Raw genomic sequence first — 22,272 nt, 5'->3', positions numbered from 1 at the left:
CAGTTAATTTTTCTATTGCCAAATATAATGTATTTTGTTTTACATAGATTCAATGATAAGTGATGTCTTACTTTATAGTGAACTGAATATTTCTACACATTTATAGGGACAAAGTGACAAAAAAATCCAGGTATATTCCTTAATATAAATCTTTATATTTCACAGTTAAACACTGATTTGATGTCAATATAAAGAAAGAAAACTATCGGTACAGCTTTAATTGACTATTTAATAAATTATATAAATGCATAGAAAGATACATATGTCAGTTTATCATGTGAATCACCATGTAAACAAGACTGATGGTCTGAAAAAATATTTGAAATCACTCTAAATCTATTCAAAGTTGTTTTGATTTTTATATAATTTAAAGGAAAAATAAGAATAAAAATATAATGTACTATATTTATATTTAATTTGCTGATAGAACATAAATATGCAATAAAAACAAAAACTCAAAAGAAATACACATGCTATGCATCACAGCATTTCTAATATTAATGTTAAGCATGTTCAGGATGTGAATTAAGATGAAGCTATATCACACCACATGACACTTTGGACATTATCAACTCTAAAATCATTATGTCTATGATTTTGTTACACACACACACACACACGCACACACACACACACACACACACACACACACACACACACACACACACACACATCATAATTTTACATTTATGTCTTGCTGCAGCTGAAGAGCAGAAATAGCAGATATTGCTTTTATCAGCAAAATGCAATGGATGAAAGAAGTAAAAACATGATCTTACAATACATTTAACTAAGTAAATGTATATATGAATATGTTAAAATACTAAATCTTAATTTTGTGACAGAATGTGATTTGTTCTGGTTGTGATTTTACATTTGATAAACATCTTGACCTGTGGGTGCTTGCATTCATGTTTTCCTGGTTCATCCCATCCTAATATATGGTGTCTTGGCTCATCCTCTAAGTCAACAACAGCTTCTATTATTGATACGCTGGCTCTGTTATATAGGTCCACAATCTGCTCTGTGGAAGAGAACAGACCAAAAGCATTATTCTGAGGGTGAATGAATCGTCTATGCCAAGGTGTTAGCTTCATGTGTGGATGTGTTTTAAACGTGGACTATTTATTGTATATTTGCAGAAAAAATTATTAGACCACCCTTGTTTTCTTTAATTTCTTGTTCATTTTAATTCCTGGTACAACTAAAGGTACATTTGTATGGACAAATATAATGATAACAACAAAAATAGCTCATAAGAGTTTAATTTCAGAGCTGATATCTATCCATTTTCCATGTTTTCTTGATAATAACCAAAATCACCTCAGTTCTTACATCAATAGCTATGCCATTGCACTGACAAAAACAGTGCTTTTAGGCATTCCATGCTTTCTTTTCTGTCTGTTTTAGTTAAATGATACACAAAGGAGTTAGTACTTGATTGTTTTTGTTTTTGATGACTTTTGATGGTCTACGCATGTTTTCTGTAACTGTATGTGAATGAACTTCCACAGATATTGGCTGCCTCTTGAAGATGTAAGATAAAAAGCCTTTAAAATGATTTCAAATTCTCTAGTCGTGAGAGCAAAAGCCGTGTGTTATTAAAGGTCAAAGAGCTTTGGACTTCTACTTAACATTAACACTGACATTTAGACGAATGCATTAAATTCTGCTTAAAATGTGAGAGAGCGGGTCAGACCTGCTTGTTTATGTTTGTGAGTGGGTGAAAGTTGTCTCTCCCCTCCCTTTCACCCCCTCCTCTGTGGTATTTAAACAACCTGTGGTCATGTCTCTCTCCACAGTGAAGCCTGCTGGATGTGTAGTGGATCTCAGGCTTTCAAATGGCACATGATGCCTTCTGTGAAAACCTTTCCATTTGTTTTATCTTAGCCCTTTATGCTGCCTTTGTCCTCTGCTCGAGCTGTACTTGAAGGTCGTCTATTCTCTCCAGACCGCCGGGTTGCCATGGTGACCCCTCTGCAGCATAGCAACAACATCAGCACCGGTCACGGCTCCCTGTCAGACCCGAGCCCCGGAGCTCTGAGCCGAGCGGGTCACACAGCCGTGGCCGTGGTCCTGGGCTCCATCCTGGTCCTGGGGTTCCTGGGGAACTTCCTGGCTCTCCTGGTGTTCTCGCGGTTCCCGGGGCTGCGGACTCCGGTCAACCTGCTCCTCATCAACATCAGCGCCAGTGACATGCTGGTGTGCATCTTCGGGACTCCGTTCAGTTTTGCGGCCAGTGTTCGGGGCAGCTGGCTCACCGGGACCTCCGGGTGCCGCTGGTACGGCTTCTCCAACGCGCTCTTCGGTGAGTTTAAGACCGAATACACTAGAGTTCCACTTATTCTGCGACTTCTTTCAACTCTATACACTGGAAGTCCGGATAAGTTGAGTTTACTTAAAAAAAACTAAGTAAAGTGGTTGCCTTAAAAAAAAAATTAAGTAATGAGTAATGAAAACTTGAGTGTATTAAACTGAAATGCTTGATTTGAATGGAATTGTTATTTTAAGTTCTACATACTAAATCCCAAGTTAATTTAACTTAAAATCTGTTGCAATGCCAGTTGCTTTGTATAATCATTAGACTTAATATCATCAATTCCAAGTTGATTTTAGTGATGTGACATTTACAAATGAATCGAATCTTTTGAACGGCTCTTTGAAATGAACGATGGGAACCGAGTCTTTGTAAAGAGCCGTTCATTTTTTTTTTTTTTTTTTTTTTTTTTTTTAAGGAGGGAGTGTCCGATTGCCTGTCAATTTAGCAACATACTGTTCTTGTTCTGAGAATTGCTCTATAGTTCAGGTATTTAAGTAATTGCAGTGATTAATCACTGTTGTGTTTTGTGCAATTTTTTCCGTACGTTTACACACATTTATTGTTCTTGTTTTGAGGAGAATAAAATGTTATTTCATAAGAAAATGTTTTATTTTCTTCTTCATTTGTAGGCTGCAGACTAGTCCGCATAATGTACTGTGATGTTTTTGGTCCTATTCCAGCATTTGCCTAATGTCACCTCTCATGCCCACACATTTGTACTAGCTATTCTTTTTTACGGGAAGATAATATTTACTGCCGTGCCAATTAAACACCTTTAAAATGTAATGTCAATCATCACATGTAGTGTATTTAGTCATTAAAACACTGGTGTTTCAAAATAATGCAAAAAACATAAAAGAACCAGTCTTTTGAACGGCTCTTTTCAGTGAAAGGCTCCCTTTAAAGAGCCAAAAGTCCCATCACTAGTTGATTTAAATTAAAATCTTTTGCAATATAAATTGCTTTGTAGATTTATCCAACTTCATATATTGCAACATGGATGGAAGTTAGGCTGGAAGTTATCTCAATGAAATTTGCCGGTACAGGAAGTGCTTTTAATTTGGCAAGGCACAAAGATTTTTACATTGGGAAATGTTAACTGTAGATGAACAGGAAAGCAATTGTTCTTCCTATGGCTCTGACTCATGGTGCAGCTCTACATAAACACAAAACAAACACAAAAAAGCCAATAAACATTGCCATACACACATTAAGTCCAAATTAACACTAACACCGCAACGCCGCTGAACTCCTGCACATAAAAAGAACACATTTTCAACAACATGCCCAATACCCACAATGCAATGCGGAGATAAAAAGGTGTGGTCATGACTAAAACTTAGTGATTTAAATCCATTCAACTTAAACTTTTTCGTACTCTCAACTATGTCTATAAATTAGTAGAATGTACTTAACATTTTATAGTAGTGTAATAAAACTTAAGTCATTTAAGTACATTGTAATTAAAGCATTTTAGTAAATACAAAGTCCGGGCTGACAGTGTAGATGTCAGATATGAAGTTAAACCAAAAGTCAGGTTTATCAAATTCTGAACCACTTCTGAAAAAAATAGGATCCATTACAACTGTTAACGTCGTATTTAACCCATAAAGACCAAACACTACTTTGGTGGCAATTCCCAAATATATTTTTCTCTCTATTTAACCAATCTTAAGCGATTTATCACCATTTATTATAATAGTATCTTCTGTATTTAGTCTTTTTTCAGTGTAATTGAGGTATTTTCTTATATTTAATCTGCTGATCATGTTGATATTCATTAAAGCTCAGAATCAATCCAAAAGTCATTATATAAAAAAAACGAGAAAACTGAAGAAAAAGTGACATTTTTAACAAATATATTAATAACTGAGGATATAACAGGTGTCTCCATCCACTGTTATTGATCAAATTCCATGGGTTTTACTGGTGAATCAATGTTGCAGAAGATGACAGTGTTTTCCACATTCACTACAGAGCCTCTGAACGTCCAAATGGATCATATCTGATGAAAAGACAAACTGTATTTTAGACCAATTATTTACATGTATTGATAGGATTAATGGATAAACAAGTATTGAACCGTATCCATCAGTAGATGGTTTTGGTTGTCAGTGTCTGTTTGGGTCTTTGTGAGTTTATGCTGTGAGAGACCTTTATACCAAAACATGAATCACATTTACAGGTTAATGATGCCTCAAAGTAGCAAATTAGAAATACAAGTAGGAAAGAAAATATCCTCCTGCGAAGCAGCACTGCATTTTTGTCCTTTGTGAGGAGTTACACAGCTTTACTAAAAAAAAAAAAAAAAAAAAAACCTGTCTAGTGCAAAGAACATTCCATAAAAAAAGCAAAGAAAAAACTGCCACTTTCCTGGGTCTCAACAATTTCAGTACAAACTTACAAGCAATCACATTGAAAATAATGTTTGATATAATTTTCTCGGTTCTGTCAAATAGACAGAAATTCCCCCCAAAGTAACATATTCTAACAGTTTCAGGTCCTCGTGATTCATTCCATAAAGAAGGAGGAACATGTAGAATAGCTTTTTTTTTTTTTTTTTTTTTTTTTTTACCAAACTCTCTCCTGAAATGGGATGCCCCGAGTATATTGTTTTAGAATATTATGCATTTATGTGCAAAGATTAGATGAATGCAGTGCAAGGAGAGACTTATAAATACAATACTTTGCAACACAGCTGCATCAGTTGATACACCTGCATGGCATACTACATGAAACATTTCTAACTAGCTAACATTAAAATGTTCTTAACTCTGTATATCATTTAAAACTACTGGACCACATATGGAGATCTGATTGGATGTTATGGGGGAAAAAATTGCATAAACTGAGCTGTTCCATTTAAATGCAATTGGCAAATTAATGGAGAAGTGCTTCAACAAATTGTTTTTTTGTGGGTTTTTTTTCCCCAGTTGTGATAGACTAACGTTATATTCATGTGAGATGTAGATCAGCTTTTTTTTTAAAATGATAAGTTGGATAATAATACTACCACTACTACTACTACTAATCATCATCATCATCATCATCATCATCATAAATAAGAAGAATCATAAAATAATTCTCTGGGGTAAACCTGTGTCTTTTCCTTCAGGTATAGTGTCCCTGGTGTCTCTGTCCCTGCTGTCCTTTGAGCGGTACAGTGCCTTGCTCCGCAGTTCCCAGTCCGACCCCTGTCAGTACCGCAGAGCCTGGTTGGCTGTGGCCACATCCTGGCTCTACTCTCTGGCCTGGACTGTGCCGCCCCTGCTGGGATGGAGCAGGTCTGTAAACATCACACTGATCCACTTCAGTCTGACTTATCCAACACAGTCACGTACTGGGTCAGAGTCAGCGCTGATGAAGACCTCATTATACTAAGGCCTCAGGGGTGGAATTTGATCATAATATCTTATTTTACTTGATAACAACTGATTTTATTTGACATTTGAATTCAGCCTTAAAAACAATGTGATTATTAAAGAAGCAGCAATAAATCTAAAACAAACATGCATATTGAGTTTCATAGTAAATAACTAATGATATAAAAATGTCTGATAAAGTGCCTGCTTTAACTATGCAAACAATAAATTAAGTGAATTTTACAGTATTTTTCTTGCTTAGCCACAAAAATTGACTTCACACTCTTAGGCTTATATTTTACATTTACAAATACCATTTTGACTGTTTTCAAGGGCTTCACAGTGAGTTCCTCAAATAAATACATGTATGTGACAAAATGAAAAAAACAAAGAAAATCCACTGAACTCAGTCCCTGCCAAACATGGTGATGAATGACCACTTCTACTTAACCCTTCATCATTCATCTTTTATATTCATTTCATTTCTATTTAATTTCATAAGCAGCTGAATTAACATCTTCATCATTTTCATCTTGCATACAAAACAGAGAAATCATCCATATGTGTGGGAGTAACCCACGAGGGTACGAATGTGGACAAATAATTTAAAACAAAAAACAAAAAAAACCCCACACATTTACATACACTACATTTTTTTTATTTTATTTTGTATTTTAAGTGTCATGGGATGAAGCAGGTTCAGAAAATGAATGAATGAATGAATGAATGATATTAAAGTATAAATGACAGAGACATTGAATGCAGCATGACATCCTCATTCATGGTGCAGCTATGGGCTGGAGGGTCCTGGGACCACCTGCTCCGTCCAGTGGGCTCAGCGTTCGCCTGCAGCTCGTTCCTATGTGAGCTGCTTGTTCTTCTTCTGCCTGCTTCTGCCGCTGCTGCTCATGTTCTTCTGCTACGGGAGGATCCTGCTGGCAGTGCGAGGAGTCACAAGACAGGTGAATGCAAAGTCTGACCTTTGACCCCTGGTGTCTATGAGCCGTCTACTTGTCATTATTGGTGTGTTTGTGTGTGTCCAGGTCACCAGGATCAAAATCAAGACCTCAGCAGAGCAGAGGGAGGGCAGGGTGCTTATGATGGTGGTCTCCATGGTTTCTGGATACCTGCTGTGCTGGATGCCATACGGCATTGTGGCCATGCTGTCCTCTTTAGGGCAGCCTGGTGTGGTGTCACCTATTGCCAGTTTAATCCCCTCCCTCCTGGCAAAGACCAGCACCGTTCTGAACCCTGTCATCTATGTGCTGCTCAACAACCAGGTACAAAAATTCCTCTCACTTCTTTCATCAGAGAATGCCTATGTTCTTGATTTTTTCCCCATATTGAAATGAAATAATGTCAATTTTGAGTCAGAAGAAGTTGGGACTAAAAAAACAGCAGCATTTTTAAATCTACCTTGACTTGTATTTCATTACAGATTAGTGAAGTTTTGTTTATTACCCCACCCCCCGAAGGGGAGGCAAGGGGTGTTGTTTTTGGTTCGGTTTGTTTGTTTGTTTGTTTGTTTGTTAACACTCTAGCAGTAAAACTATTGGTTGAATTCATGCCAAATTGGGTTTATAGATTGCCATTGACCCAGAATAGACCTGATTACATTTTGGGAAAAGTAGGTCAAAGTTCAAATATTTTTTATGCATTTTTTAAATCGTTTTTTTTTTCCCCATTTACTTGTAAGGGGTGAAAATTCAAATGTCTGTTGCAGCAAAACTATTGGTTGAATTCATACCAAATTGGGTTTATAGATTGCCAGTGACCCAGAACACATGTCATTACATTTTGGGAAAAATCGGTCCAAGATTCAATTTTTTATAATTTTTTTTTTCTCCCATTTACTTATGATGGGTGAAATTTCAAATGTCTACAAAAACATGAATTTTGTTTCAATTTACTTCAAACTTGGCACATATGTGGAGGCAACTGATTTGCTGACATCAGCACACACATAGACATAATGACATCAGTTGGATCGATGCCAAAATAAGCTACAGTATGTGTGAGGGGTAGGGTTTGTTGTGCCTGGCACCACATGTTTTAATTGAAAATATGCACTCATTTCTGACATTCAGACCTGCAACACATTCATGGAAAAGCTGGGACAATTGTTGGAATGAGATTTTAAAATGATTATTATAAAGAGTAAAAGTAGGCATATGAGTGCCAATTAGCCCATAAATACGTGAGAAAATCATTGACATTTTTATAAGCAATGTTTCTCAAAAGAAGATAGGAATGGATTTGAACAGCATTAAAAGATCAAAGAAATCTGATGGTGTGTCACCCATGATCTGTATTCACTCAGATGCCATTACAACAATAATTATCATTTACTGATCCTATAAAATTAAATATCTTGTCTTTAAATTTATAGCCTCAATAAAAGTAAGCGTTAAAAACCACTGCTTTCTCTCTTTCAGTGCATTTTCATATCCCTCCCATGTTTTTCCAAGTCTAATTCATGAAGAAATTGTTGCTTTCTACAAACACCAACAGATGGATGGAACTAACCACAACATCATACATCATAGATAACACAAGGATAAAAAGATATATGAAAATGTATGAGAAAATGTATCCGTATCATCTTAAAAGACTTAAACACTGGGTCCAATTATGAATGAGTGTCCCTTCCATTAACACATAACACATCTGATCTTACTTCCAAATCTGTCCTGAGGCCCACTTCTTTTTTTTTTCATATAAAATGACAGTTTTTTTAAGTTGCTTACACAAAAGTACACCCTTCGCGACACACTTTTTAACTCTATAACACACTTTTTCTTACTGTGTTATTTCATACTATAGTTTTACTGTGACTAGATTGTACAGTTGTGGAGCAATCATTCAAGTGGTGCTTGTGTGTAATATTTTGTTGCATAAATGTCACTTCTCAGAAATGTAGTTAGGTTTTGATTGCAGTTTCATTTTGACATAGAAGAGAGGGTTTTTTTTCCTGTATGTTCTCTTTAATTACACAAAATTCAGGACTTTCATTGTTAAATTTAAAGGAAATTGTCTAAATCTGTAAAGAGCAGTCAAGTGTTGTGTCATAATAATGTACATACAGCATTACCATCAATAAGATGCTTCTTTTTACATTAGTAACGGTGAAAAATATCCCCTTGTTCACATTTAATGCACCACTCTGAATCTGTTTGTGCTGAGTTCTTGCGTTTTTTCCTCCTTTCCCATGTTTTATTTGTTTCTTCTTAGTTCTCCAGATGTTTCAGGTACATGTTCAGCTGCAGCTCAGAAGCTCCGCCCACACCTGTCCACTACACACTCCCCAGCAGCAGAGGGATGGGGCTTCAGACTCCTAACCCACCCACAGAGGAAAAACACGTGATGCCCTCCATGTGCACACCTCGACATGAGAAGCAAGAGCAACGGCCCTCACTGATGCTAGTCACGTACTACACCGGTGAGAAGTGAAAAGGATGTGACTGTAGTTTTTCCTTTGAGATATTTCTTTATCCAAGTACAAAAGAGTGTTTTTTCACGTACTGAAGCTGCCCACTGAACACATCCACTGGAGCAGCAGTGTCAAGGACCTGTGTTAACATGTTTTGAGACAAGAAAACTGACTTTTACAGTAATTTATACTTAAATCTAAAACCCGTGATACATCTAATTTTGTATAAATCTGAAGAGCAAAACAGTGTATTTACTGAAGTCACGGTTATGTTTTTTCATCAGTATATAGCGACTATAAAACAGTATTACGCACATACTGCATGAAGAAATGAGTTTGAATTTAAAAAAATCAAAAGAAGTAAACAACATTATAAGGTGACATTTAGATTCTTTTATTCATATTCAACAATAGACAACAATTCAAAAGAGTCCATTTAAAGATAAATGACTTCAAATTGCTCAATGAATGGTCAACACCAAAATAATTTATTAAGAAAATAAACACATCTTCAAAAATATACAGTCATTATGCTTCATGAACACTGACTGAACCCTCAGAAAGTGAGGAGTTTGTCTAAAGACACATTCACATTCGTGGTGAACTGATACAAGAGATGTTTTCAGGTACGAGGTGAGAGGACGTCAGAATGCAGTGTAATACTGTGGGTTCACTGTGGAGGAAATGTGGGTGATAGAGAATGAGTGAGCTTCCCTGAGCAGGTCGTCCATGTACGAAACAGAGCTCAGATTAAAACTCCCAGTGAAAAAGAAAAAATCTGTAAAAAATCTGACAAGAATCCTTTCTTCAGTGTGTTGGTCTCACCCGTGAGAAGTTGAACAGAGACATGACGGGCTCTGGCCTTGTGTAGTCGGGAGGGTTGGCCCGGGGGTCGTAGCCCAGCCGAGACAGCATGGGTGCGATTTCTGCCATGTCGCTCATCACGTCCGATGGGATGTAGCCCACCCACTTTGACAGAGCCTCTGTGTTTACGGGTTTCATCACCTGGTCTGTTGAACGTTCCACCCTACACACAAACAAGTCAAAGAAACACAAATACAACACATTCAAATAAAATGCAATTGTAAATGTTGTACTGAACAGTAGAGCTGTACAATGTATTGTATCAAAAATTAAACAAAAGTATGAGGGCAAAACCTGGTGTGCTGTCCACAGTGCTGTCATGGTGTGTATTATAGACTGTATATAAACACTGATGTTGTGATGCCATTTCTTCCCTCTGTGTAAAAATGAGGTAGTAAGAGGACTTGATATGCTGTTTCTGATGCAATTTGGAGTGAGTGTCTATGCAGTAGGGACGTAGGAACATCACGTCCACTCACTGGCTGCTTGATCGGTTTGCAGATGCCTGTCTGATCGACTCTGGACAGTGACTGGTCATTATGGCTCTAAATCACTAATTTTTACAACATAAATATGACATTATGAATACAAGGAATCCCAATAAATCACCCTTGATAAAAATGTATTGAATGTGTACTTGATGTGAAGTCCCATCGAATAATATGGAGGGGGTGGGATTAATGAGCTATACTGCAGCCAGCCATCAGGGGGAGATCTAAATGCTTTGGTTTCATTTTCAGAGGGCCCTGTGGTGTTCATCATGCAGTCTTGAGTGTGTTTTCTCAGACATAATCTTGCCCCAAAATCACTTCAGTTAACCACAACATTCACCTGCTTTTATACTCAGTCTGCTAAAACAAATAATATACCTTTTTAATTGAAAAGGATGGTTTTGGCAAATAAACTCCCAGTATTACTCCACTACAGTCACCCTGATCAACGTAAAGTACATCATTCAGAAAAAAAGTGTCCAGTGTCATGTGGCACTACTGAACAGTGATAAATCAAACCAAATATGACTAGTAACTTAGGATTCAGAATAACGTCATGTGTTACCTTATGAGAAAAACTGCATTTTTAAACCCAGTGTGACTAACACCAAGCCATCATTGCATAACTAATCACGCCAGTGATGCTGCTAATTCCTCTCAGAATGTGGCCTGATTCCTTCAAACATAAGCCAGGTTTGGGTTTTTGCTGTACTGTGGCTCGATTCCCACCAAATCCCCAGAGTGTCTGATCTGAAGAGATGCTCCACTTGAATCATGACTACAGCGGTGTGACATAAATTAAAAAACCAACATACCACTGAGCTTTACTTGACCTTGAAAGGACTGGCTGTGTTTATCCAAATCTGTCTCACAATCTGTACTAGTTTAATACTTAAACCAATCATTTCTTTGCAAGTTTGGGTAGTATTTTGTCATTTGGTGAAAGGCGGGTTATCCTGAGGGGTGGTGTTGTCTGCAGTGTTGCTGATTGATGCCCAGGGGAGGAGACGTTTCATAACTGAGTGGTTTGGACACATAATGTGCTTCATACATAAACTTTATGGTTTGTTCATGAGTGTTTCTATAATTGTAGCTACAGCACTACATTCTGTAACCAATGCATTTTTCACACTTAACAAGGAATGTATGAATGTATGATGTCACGTGAATATAACTTCACACCAGTTTATACAAACAGTCCTAAGCCAGAGCTTCAACTCTCTAAAGGTAGACTAAAACTAAGTGAACTAAACGAACTGCAGCAACTAGAATAAAGATAAACATATCAGACTATATATCAAATACAATGACCACAAAACAAACTGAAATGTTTTTAAACCCCCCCCCCCCCAATGTTAATGGTTGTAAAATAAAATGGCTTTACAGAAAATGGGATGTTGAAAATAAAGAATAATTTTTGTGTATTTCACATCACACTGTTATCTTTTATAAACCAAGTCTTTCTTTGTGATATCTGACAAAGCAAATAAAAAAACTAGGCTAAAAGCAATCTATTCATATAAAACTACATCTGCACTAAAACTAAACTGCAATCAATGACCAAACTGAAAAAAACTTAATTAAAATAATAAGCAATGTCAGTATCAAAACTGTACAGAACACTAATCACTGCAGTGAAGATGAGTTTGGTAAGTTTGACCTACAGATGTTACTTTGCCTCATATTACATACTGCGTGAGTCCACCGGGGTGGAGGTAAAGTGAGTATCTACATGTCACCAAGTACTGTGGTTCGATTGCCCCGACCTACACTCTGACCCCTCCAGAACACAGATCATGTAAAGATAGAATATCCTTTAGATGGATCAATACTTCCACATCATCTGTCAGCATGCAGTCGTATAACAGAAAACACATCACACGAGAAGAACAGGAGCGCGAAGGAAAAACTGTAAGACAGGAAATGTCTCGGGCCGTGTATCTGCTACATAAGACACATGCAACAGATGTGAGAGGTTTAGTTATTCTGAGCAACTGGTGATAAATCTGTCACTAACAGAGAAAACACAGAGGTGTGAGCTCTGTGTGTCACCGTTTCCTGTAATATGACACCTTTTACACTGTAATACTGTGCAGCTCAAAGACACTGACAGAGGACGACTTCTATGAGTCTTAATTCAGATGTAATATTTATGTCACTGGTATAGTCTATGCCTAACAAAAGTTGATTTATATATGCAGAAATCTTGAGGAATAAGAACCATTTACTGCCCAACACTGCAAAACCAATGGGAATTGTATTTGTAGTTTAAGCTTTGTACACAAGCATCCCTCAGGGCAGATATGATAGAACTTATACAAAGCATATTCCTTAAATATGCAAAGAAATTATTAATATGACAAACAGAAGTTCAGAAACTTGAGATGAAGTTAAGATGACATTAAAAGAGTGCCAATTAAATCTCAAAATGGTTGAAAACAGTGATGAAATATGACATGTCTGATTCATTTTTAGTTTTAGCTTTTTTATACAAATAAATGGATACAGTTCAATTAACTGTAATGAGATCAAATACACTATTGCCCATTAAGTGGGAATAATATATATTTACCTCTTCCTATGAAATGATTGTAACAATGTGATTTAATCTCGACAAATAAAGTGTAACTGGGACTCAGTATGTAATCGTTACACCAAGTCAAAGGTGATGACTGATGTGTATAAATTTTGTTTTGTGTGGTTGTCTGACTTCCAGATTCCTGTAAATTTCATGAAACTGTATTTTAATTAATAAAAAAAGAGTTGCCTGTGTGACTCATCCGTTTAAGAAAAGAAATAAAATAAGATGACATGAAAACAATTCTCCTTTGTTGACCTTAAAGACCCATGCTACAGCTTTGGGGTCAGAACTCATGTGTTATCCTGCCTTGATAGTTTTATGTGCTGAGGTTTTGAGTAAGTGCAACTGAAAAATTTGACACTAACCTGTATTTAAGTCTCAGACCACAATATCTGTAGCAGTAGATTCTGAGTTTGATAAATGTAAACCTCACCACAAGAAACTAGTATTATCTTCTTGCCCAGTTTCAAGCAATAGAATGTGAGAGGATGAGTTTTTGTTTCATGGGTGTACTGGCACTTTCAGACTGGTGTACATACACACACTTTACAGACTTACTTGGACAGAGACACACCACCAGCCTTCCCAATCAGCTCTTCATGATGCAGCACTGATGGGTCCCACTGCAGTTCTAGGAAGTGAAGCAACTTCCTCATTTCCTGTTCAGGGCGGAGGACGAGCTGCTCGTAGCGCACAGGCAGACATCGGTCCTCACCTGCTGCTCGGCACTGGTTGAACATGGTTTCCACGGCGCTGCTCCACTTGGTTAGACAGTCCCTGTAGCTGGTCAGGTCGAAGCCAGAGATGGTCACCTGCCAATGATGGAGAAACATGTCCACAGTGTGGTACTGGTGCAAACAACTGTCTCTGTCATGTTTTTTTGAATTAATGAATTGTTTAATTTGGATTGTACATTAATCATTGCACATAGTACAATAATTATAATAAACATAACAACCAAAAAAGAATAGGCTAGAAGCAAAAGCCTATTTTTTGCCTATCCTTTTCCCCAATCCACTGCTTACATTAAATTAAATGTGTACAGAATCGAGCATTCTCATTATAACAAAAGAATCAACAACAACAAAAACATATCTACCATCTCAACTTAACATTCCTGAATGATTTTATCCTTAAAGCATTTTTTAAACTTTGTCAGAAAAGTTATCAGCTTAAATTCATCATCAAGTCAAGTCCATCAAGTTTTAAAAAAGGCAATGGCTACTGCCATGGTACTGTGGCACGAAATACCAGTTTGTCTGTTGCCACGGAGCCAGTCAAATGTTAGCATTTATACAAGAGCCAATCACAGATACTGTTACATGAACTCATTAAAATCTTGTCACCACAGTACTGTGGTGATATATAGTGTATACTTAAGGGCATTCTTTTGTGCATTTTGCTATCACAGTACTGTGGCAATTGATGGAAGAAATGTCAAATTAGTGATAGTATGTAGTATAGAATAGGAATTATTGTTCTGTATACTCTATATGTTGTTTTAAGGTTTTCTTTGCTCTTTGCAGTCAATGAGGCTGGAGAAGGTGGGTGGAGCTACATGTTAGATTTGTCGTGTGACTTCTCAGTTCTGTGTCATTTCTGTGTCAGATGAGTGCTGTGGTCCAAATTCTGCACTCTAAATGTTGTCCCAGTGGCTGATTTATATCAGTGTTGGATTTACCTACTGTCCCCCCTAAGTCTGAAAATCTTCAGGGGAAAAAAAACAAAGAAGCTACTTCGTCCAGGAAGACCCAAGTCTTCTGTGTTGCAATCCAATACGCTACCAAGTGAGCTAAATCTCCACTATATCTATGTCTGACATATTTACTATCTGATTGCCTTGGTACTTTTTGAGATGTGACAAGTTACCAGTCTAGACATGATACAATGAGAGCGCTGATTGGCTCTGTTGTAATAGACAAACTGATATTTTGTGCCACAGTACTGTGTCAATAGCCACTTTGTTTAAAAAAATAACTCAATATACCTTGCGTGAAATCATGGAGTGGACGGCTGCACGACCATCTCGTAACATGAGCACAAATTTAGCTTTAGGGAAAATGTGTGACAGATATGACAGGGACTTCAAGGCGAATGGGTCTTTGTTGCAAAGACGAGGTGCGGGCTCCCCATGGCCGACTATCACCTGAAACACATGAAGACAATGGATGAAATACATGCTTTTACCAGCTACACCTGCAGCACACGTGAAATAGGGTTGTGAGAGACATACAAAACAAGACAGTGAGGTTCCATTTGGGAATTACGTTGTGTCTTTAGCTTTTGGAGCAAGTACAGGACTGTGAAACAGACTACAGTTTGCTGTGCAAGGGCTAAAGTTACTAAGCACATGTCAAAATAAATACAGGCAGAATAAAGGCAGACAAGTTGATCAAGTCTCCAAAGTTGAGACTCTGTTTGACATTTAATTAACACATGATTAAAATATAGAGAGAGATCATTTATGAGTCATGTCTGTCTATAAGTGCTGCACATACCTCATGTAAAAACTTACATATAAGACAGGTCTATTTTTACATTTGCAGAGCAGATAACTGTAGTACATACACACCATTTACACACTGCTCTCACACATGCTCTGCAGCATCACTGAATACAATATAAGGGGAGTGTTGCAGCTCCTCTAAATGTTTTCATATCTTATGTGCTATGTTTTTTCGTAAAATGTGGAAAAAATAAGTAAGAAATGAATGTCTTTAAAATGATTTGTAGTAGCTCTACAGCCCTGCTTAACAAATATAAACACAGGCTTTAATAGCATGTTCTGAACAGCTTACCTCTAACAGGAATGCTCGTACGGCTGAGTCTAACACCTGGTCAGTGACTCCAGCCTCATCTAATCGAATCCTCTCCTTCACCGAGCGACTCCAGGTAGCCCTCATAGCCAAGAGTCGGGGTATTACTCTGGTCTCTTCCCCACACCGCACAGCATTGTGGGCATCCAGCATGACACGCATCAGTGTAGTGCCGCTCCTGGGAAAGCCTCCTATGAAGATGAGAGGCGTGTCTTCAGGAAAGTGTTCAGCCAGAGACAGGTTCTGACCAGCAGAGCCTAAGTTGAGCTCCATCCAGCGGTGTCGATGGCTTTTTGGAGGACATTCCACCCCGCTCATGCCCAGATAGAGCAGGGAAGCAGAGCAGAGGAGCACACAGCCCAGCAGTAGGCTCGATCTGGTGGTCCTCATGATTGCTGGGTGTGTTAGGGACTCCGATTCAGGAGGACATAAAACAAGACGTATGGCACCTGAGAGGGTGGCTGGAATGGGATGTGAACGGCAGCTACTTGGTACTTTTCACCAAAAGTCACAGCAGCTTGGCAGATGAGAACCATGAGAAAGATGGCAGTCGGTAACACTGACAGAGGCCTGACAGGCCTGGAAGATAGGTGGGATTTTCAGGTGTGGGCTGAGGACACTCCTCTCTCATCTGCAGCTTGTCAGCCCAGGTGTCGAAGCGCAGAATTCAGGTCCGTTATGTTCCATCGCCAGACACTTTCATCCATCATTCCTACCAAAGACATTGGACATGAAGTTACACACGTAGTAGGCACAAGAGTTGGAAAGGTGATGGATAAGTGTTCAGATGCTTTACTTATAAGTACTAACAGCACACTGTGAAAATACTCCAGTACAAGTAAAAGTTCTACATTTTTGGAGGTGTCCTGGTGCACTTGATAAGAGTGCCTTCCACATAGGCTGTAGCCTTATCACAGGGTCAGGGTTCGATTCTGGCCTGAGGCCATTTACTGCAAGTCATTCTTCATTCTCTTTCCCCACATTTCCTGTCTCTCTGTACAGCATGTCTATTAAATAAAAGTAAAAAATCTAAATATTTATTGCAAGTTCAGCATTTCATAGATTTTCATTAACAATACTGTGAAAAAGGTTTATTTATTAGTAGACATATCTATTTTTTAAGCTGTAAAACTGCTTTGAGTTGAGAAATGCCTGAAACATAAAACTGAGTTGAAACCAAATGAAGTTACGTTTATGTTCCAAAAAGTTTTACATATTTATTTTATGAAACTTCTGTGGGAGTATAAAATGCAGCTGAAAAGAAAAACTCAAGATTTAAAACCTAATGTATATTGTAATCTCCTTTAAGCTAAAATGGAAAATTGTTCAAAGTGTATTGCAAAGAATTGGTATCAAAGCCGAGGTACTGGCGTTGAAAATGTTTAACTGTTACACAACTCTAAGCACTCACAACTCAATATATAATCCTATTTAGTAATGAATGGCAGCAGAAAGAAAATGGTTTAACCCTTGGCATTTCTCAGCGTGTCAGAGATATTTGTGGGTTTGACTGTTATCACAATATTCATGAAGTGTATACTACAAACTCCACATCCAGAGGAGATAACATGGCAGACTTTTTAATTTGTATTTCTTGTGCTACTCTTACACTAAGACACTCTGACTCTCAGTTCCCTATTTGTCATACTCACATAGTATGACACACAATGGCCTAATACTACTGCTGCATTAATATGTATGTTTCATTTAATTGCTGCAGATGTTTACAGTTGAGCAAATTTGTGTCATATTCTATAGAATCCATCATATGTTTGTACAGTAGTGGAAAAAAGTTTTCAGACACCCTCAACATTTTACACAATCTCAAATATTATCATGAAATACTTGCGGAAAATCTTTTTTGTTTCAAAAGCTGTGGATGCATCAGACAAACACAAACAAATGCAAATGATTCTTTTGTTAATAAGACAAAATAACATAACTAAATTCTTGACAGTTCCAACATATCATGCCCTAGATGAGTTTCAAAGGAAACTATCTTACTGAAACATCCAATTCTGACCTCAACAGAACAGTGTATATGCAGAAGGGAGCATGTGGGTTTGGAGAATGGAACAATACTTGGCAGAGTTCAATGGCTTAAGGGTGATTCTTAATGCAATATATCACAAATATATGGGGTGTCTAAAAATGTTTTTCCACCACTGTAGGCTTTTCACCAGATAGGAAAAGGATGAAAAACTGTAATGTGGAAAACAACTAAAGTGGTCAAACAAATTTAAAGGTAAAATATTTGCATCTGATGTGTAGTAGAATACAAACAAACAAGTAAAACGACAAATTTATACTTAAGCAGCTTACAGTTCATCAGTAAATCTACTAGGAAGCAACGGCCCCAATGTATGACTTTACAACTTGCAAATTAACATAAAATACGTGTCATTTTTCAATATTCTTAGTAAATTCACAAACCAGCCACAACTTGAGTGAGCGATCAAGCAGGATATGATTCTGTCTGTTGTGTAATTTGGCCAAGTACACTTGCACATCCTTTCTAAGGGGCTGAAATGCATCCAACTTTTGTACTCAATGCTCCTATTTTACATCTTCACATCTCTCTGGAGGCATTCACTGTTACACTATAAAAAAAGTTCACTATGGCTCGCAACAAAGACACACTCTCAGGAAGTGTATCTGAAGCCACTAATTACAGACTGCTCATGTTTTTATTCATACTGACAGTTTCTGCCACGCTGAGACGTTCAGCAATTTGTTTAAGATCATATTTCCATTGACCAAGTGGACCATCCCTCAACTTCCCTGTTTCTCTTCTACAAAGTGCTCACACACAAACTGTTTCATCAGATTCTTATTCCTCTTTTTAGCACACTACAAACTACAGTATACACAATTCAAAAAGGAAATGAAAGACTGTTGTGTATAGATAATATAAATGATCCTGATATTCCCCATGGTGTGATTTAACTGTCAAAGCCACATACAGCATGTTTAGCAGCTGTTGAACAGTTCACAAGGAGCTAAAAACAAATGTCGAATATTTCTCCCTTTATGTGGCTACTATGGATTTTTTCTGTTCAGACAGTGGAGGGAGCCTGACATCTGGATGCCACGTGGGTTAACACTCCTCTCTCTGGGCTGAAGTAACCTATACATCAAAGCAAAGAGTAAAAAAACAGCTGGAAATGAGGACGTCAGGGTCTGACTGGAATACTGAGGGGGTGCCTTAAGCCACACTAAGTCGAGAGGCAGCCCAGGAGCTTTACATGTAATTCTAATGCATTTCCATACAGAGATTAAGCCACTTGGAGTTTGCAGAGAAGTAGGCCAGAGGTTTAAGAACAGCTTGGCTGTTTTTTTCTCACTCCCTATTTAATGGATTGGTTCAGCCAAATAAAAAACAGCATATTTTCCATTTACCAAAGTGAGATATGACCATGTAAGGTTTTGAGTTATCAATGACTTAATCCCATAATTATCAGAATTATTGTTAATTATTAATTATGATGATTGTAGTTTGAGTGAAATTTATTTCACTCTCAGTCTTACAACACTAGGGCAGGTCCTTGCTAGTGGATTTTTCAGGCAGTTTTTCTTTTTCTGACCTTTCATTAATCTCTGAGAAATTTTAAGGCCAAAATTCCAGATTATTGGATTTTTAGGCTTTTAAGGACCTGCAGAAGCATAGATCTAAGTAAAACTGCCCACCTCAGTTTAATAAAAACATATTATTTGGAAGAAAGTACATGTAGAAAAAGTTGTCCAGTACAAAAATTTTGAAGTTACAGAGTAATAGGGACATCAGTTATGGAAAGAAATGTTTTTGCAGGATCTTTATGTGTCAGTTTCATACATCTGAGCACCTCCAGCAAATAATGATTCACCCCTATTTGGATAAACTGACACATCAGTGAAAGTGGTCTGTAAACATTTGCAAGTTAAACTAAAACTGCTGCATTCTCATCAAAAGTAAAGAAATAATGTGGCCTTGACCATTTGGATGAACTGATCCTTTAAGTGGTTTCTACAACTGGACAGCCTTTCTGATAAAGCTGGGGATTGACCTTGAAAAGGCCACAGTTTGCTGAACAGGTAGAGAGACGTAAACAAACAAATGTGTGATAAGTAGAAAATAGTGAGCTATAATCAGTCAGTCTGCAGACTATAGTTGAGGTGACATCTTTGACCAGCAGGTTGTCAGGAAACCCAAAGTGACACCTCCTCTTCCTCACAGCACGGAGTACTAACCTCCTGCCAAAGGGACAGTCTGACAGGGAGAAAAGCATCTTTTACATTTCCATAAAATCTGCTTGATGCATAACAGGACAGCTTGAAACAGATCCAGCAAGGATTTTATGTGTAATTTTAAATGCTCTTTTTTTACTCTTGCTCTCTGTATGCTGCAAAGAATCTCCCTTCAGAAGCAAAAATATGAAATTAAAAATAAAAAGCCTTAAGATACATGTTCAGCTACAGCCCGACGTCTATTAATGATCATATCAAGGAGGTCAAAGCCATCCCCGCAGTCAGTGGATGGTTTTATTGTCCGTGGAATAAATAGGATTAATGTACGGTTGCATGGAGGCGCAGGCCCAGCAGCCATGAACATCTGGGCTGGATGATGCGGTCCGTCTGCAAGAATGTACCCGCGGCAGGAAGGCACACAGCCACCAGGTGAATGACCTGCTATAAATCAATACACCGTGACAGAACCGCTCCACCTCACTACAGCTCCACAAACAGCCTGTCTGTGTGTTATTTAACCATCTCTACCCGCCGTAAATACCTTCATTTAGCTAACAAGCGTCGTAAATAAATCAGAAGCCGTTCACTCACCAGTGTCTGACAAACTGCCCAAATCCGAAGAAAAAACATTCACCTTGGTTCGAACCGCGGAATTTAACAGCTCTTCTCTAACCTCCGAGACACCTATGTGCGTTTTACCATGCGGAGAATCTATCACAGTATGTATTTGTGCGTTTTTGTGTGACAAAAAGGCACATTATTTAACGGTGTCTCGCCGCTGGTCGTGAATACAACTTTGCACCGTGAGAAGTGGAGCAGTGTCTACCGTTGAGACGAAAAAATACTGAGCACGAGCACGGCCGAAGGGGGGAGACGAAGCTGGGCGCTGATTGGCCAATGGCCGCTCTGAATTCCACAGCACATCTGCATGGACGCCTCCTATTGGTCGAGCTGTTAAAGGGCCATTCCGCCGCGACCGACGGACCCGTGTTCGCACTCAAGGCTAAAATTACTTTACCTTATCGATTCGTATGCGCTCTGTAAATGCCCACAGGGGAAATTTAATCACAGCGTGGGATTTAGCCGAGGTTCAACCCGCCTCGTTTAATTTATCCAGCTTTTCATTAGCAGGACAGGTTTTGAAACCCGGATGTTTGTGTGTCGACTGGATCTAGGTGTCACCAGATCATGGACTGTCTAATATTATCTGCGTAAATAAACACATGGAAGCTGTTAGTGATGGGACTGTTGGCCTTTGAAGGGAGCCGTTCACTGAAAAGATCCGTTCAAAAGATTGGCTCTTCTATGTTTTTTGCATTATTTTGAAACAACAATGTTTTAATGACTAAATACACTACATGTGATGATTGACATTACATTTTAAAGGTGTTTAATTGGCACGGCAGTAAATATTATCTTACCATAAAAAAGAATAGTTAGTACAAATGTGTGGGCTGAATACATGACATGAGAGGTGACATTAGACAAATGCTGGAATCTGACCAAAAACATCACGGTACATTATGTGGACTAGTCTGCAGCCTAAAAATGAAGAAGAAAATAAAACATTTTATTCTCCTCAAAACAAGAACAATAAATGTGTGTAAACATACGGAAAAAAAACTGCACAAAACACAACAGTGATTAATCACTGCAATTACTAAAATACCTGAACTGTAGTGCAATTCTCAGAACAAGAACAGTATGTTGGTAAAGAATGTAGGACGTTTTGGCCTAGGACGTTCCGGACTAGGATGTTTCAGACTGCACTTTTTGCAGACCCTAACCCTAACCCTCGAAAGACCGAAACGTCCGTGTCCGGAACGTCCGTCCACCGTTGGTAAATGGACTCTGTGCACAGCCTCACTACTTCCTGAACTTCAGGTGGGTCCTTTAATTCCTGTCTTTCATTATTGGACACACTGATTAATCCAGCTGTGTCTGCTACTTCTTGTTGGGACTACTGATTAATTAGGCACACCTGGATTAATCAGTATGCCAAATAATGAAAGACAGGAAATAAAGGACCCACCTGAAGTTCAGGAAGTAGTGAGGCTGTGCATAGAGTCCACTGACAGGCAATGGGACACTCCCTCCTTAAAAAAAAAAACAAAAACAAAAAAAACAAAACAAAACCGGCTCTTTACAACGACTCGGTTCCCATTGTTCATTTCAAAGAGCCGT

General features: G+C 38.1%; 2 protein-coding genes across 3 annotated transcripts; one reads left to right on the top strand and one right to left on the bottom strand.

Annotated features, from left to right (window-relative positions):
* Nucleotides 1-1,721: 1,721 nt before the first annotated feature.
* LOC115433222 (pinopsin-like) lies at nucleotides 1,722-9,882 on the top strand. Its single transcript, XM_030154512.1, has 6 exons — nucleotides 1,722-2,308; nucleotides 5,436-5,604; nucleotides 6,473-6,644; nucleotides 6,726-6,962; nucleotides 8,914-9,292; nucleotides 9,471-9,882. Exons 1-5 carry the CDS (start codon nucleotides 1,897-1,899, stop codon nucleotides 9,130-9,132), a joined length of 1,209 nt encoding a protein of 402 aa, XP_030010372.1. The 5' UTR covers nucleotides 1,722-1,896; the 3' UTR covers nucleotides 9,133-9,292; nucleotides 9,471-9,882.
* tpst1l (tyrosylprotein sulfotransferase 1, like) lies at nucleotides 9,570-20,921 on the bottom strand. Of its 2 annotated transcripts, XM_030154514.1 has the most exons (6): nucleotides 20,680-20,921; nucleotides 15,847-16,576; nucleotides 15,036-15,194; nucleotides 13,607-13,860; nucleotides 9,938-10,139; nucleotides 9,673-9,785 (listed from the first exon to the last, which is right to left on the bottom strand). In XM_030154514.1, the coding sequence occupies exons 2-6, from the start codon at nucleotides 16,252-16,254 to the stop codon at nucleotides 9,783-9,785; spliced, it is 1,026 nt and encodes a 341-aa protein (XP_030010374.1). In that variant the 5' UTR covers nucleotides 16,255-16,576; nucleotides 20,680-20,921; the 3' UTR covers nucleotides 9,673-9,782. The 2 variants fall into 2 exon arrangements, with proteins under 2 accessions (XP_030010373.1, XP_030010374.1); XM_030154513.1 differs by having other exon boundaries at nucleotides 9,570-10,139.
* Between the last annotated feature and the right edge of the window lie 1,351 nt (nucleotides 20,922-22,272).

This window comes from Sphaeramia orbicularis, chromosome 14 (genome assembly GCF_902148855.1).
Source record: "Sphaeramia orbicularis chromosome 14, fSphaOr1.1, whole genome shotgun sequence".
Lineage (NCBI taxonomy): Eukaryota > Metazoa > Chordata > Actinopteri > Kurtiformes > Apogonidae > Sphaeramia > Sphaeramia orbicularis.
This window is presented reverse-complemented; position numbering and strand designations above follow the sequence as displayed.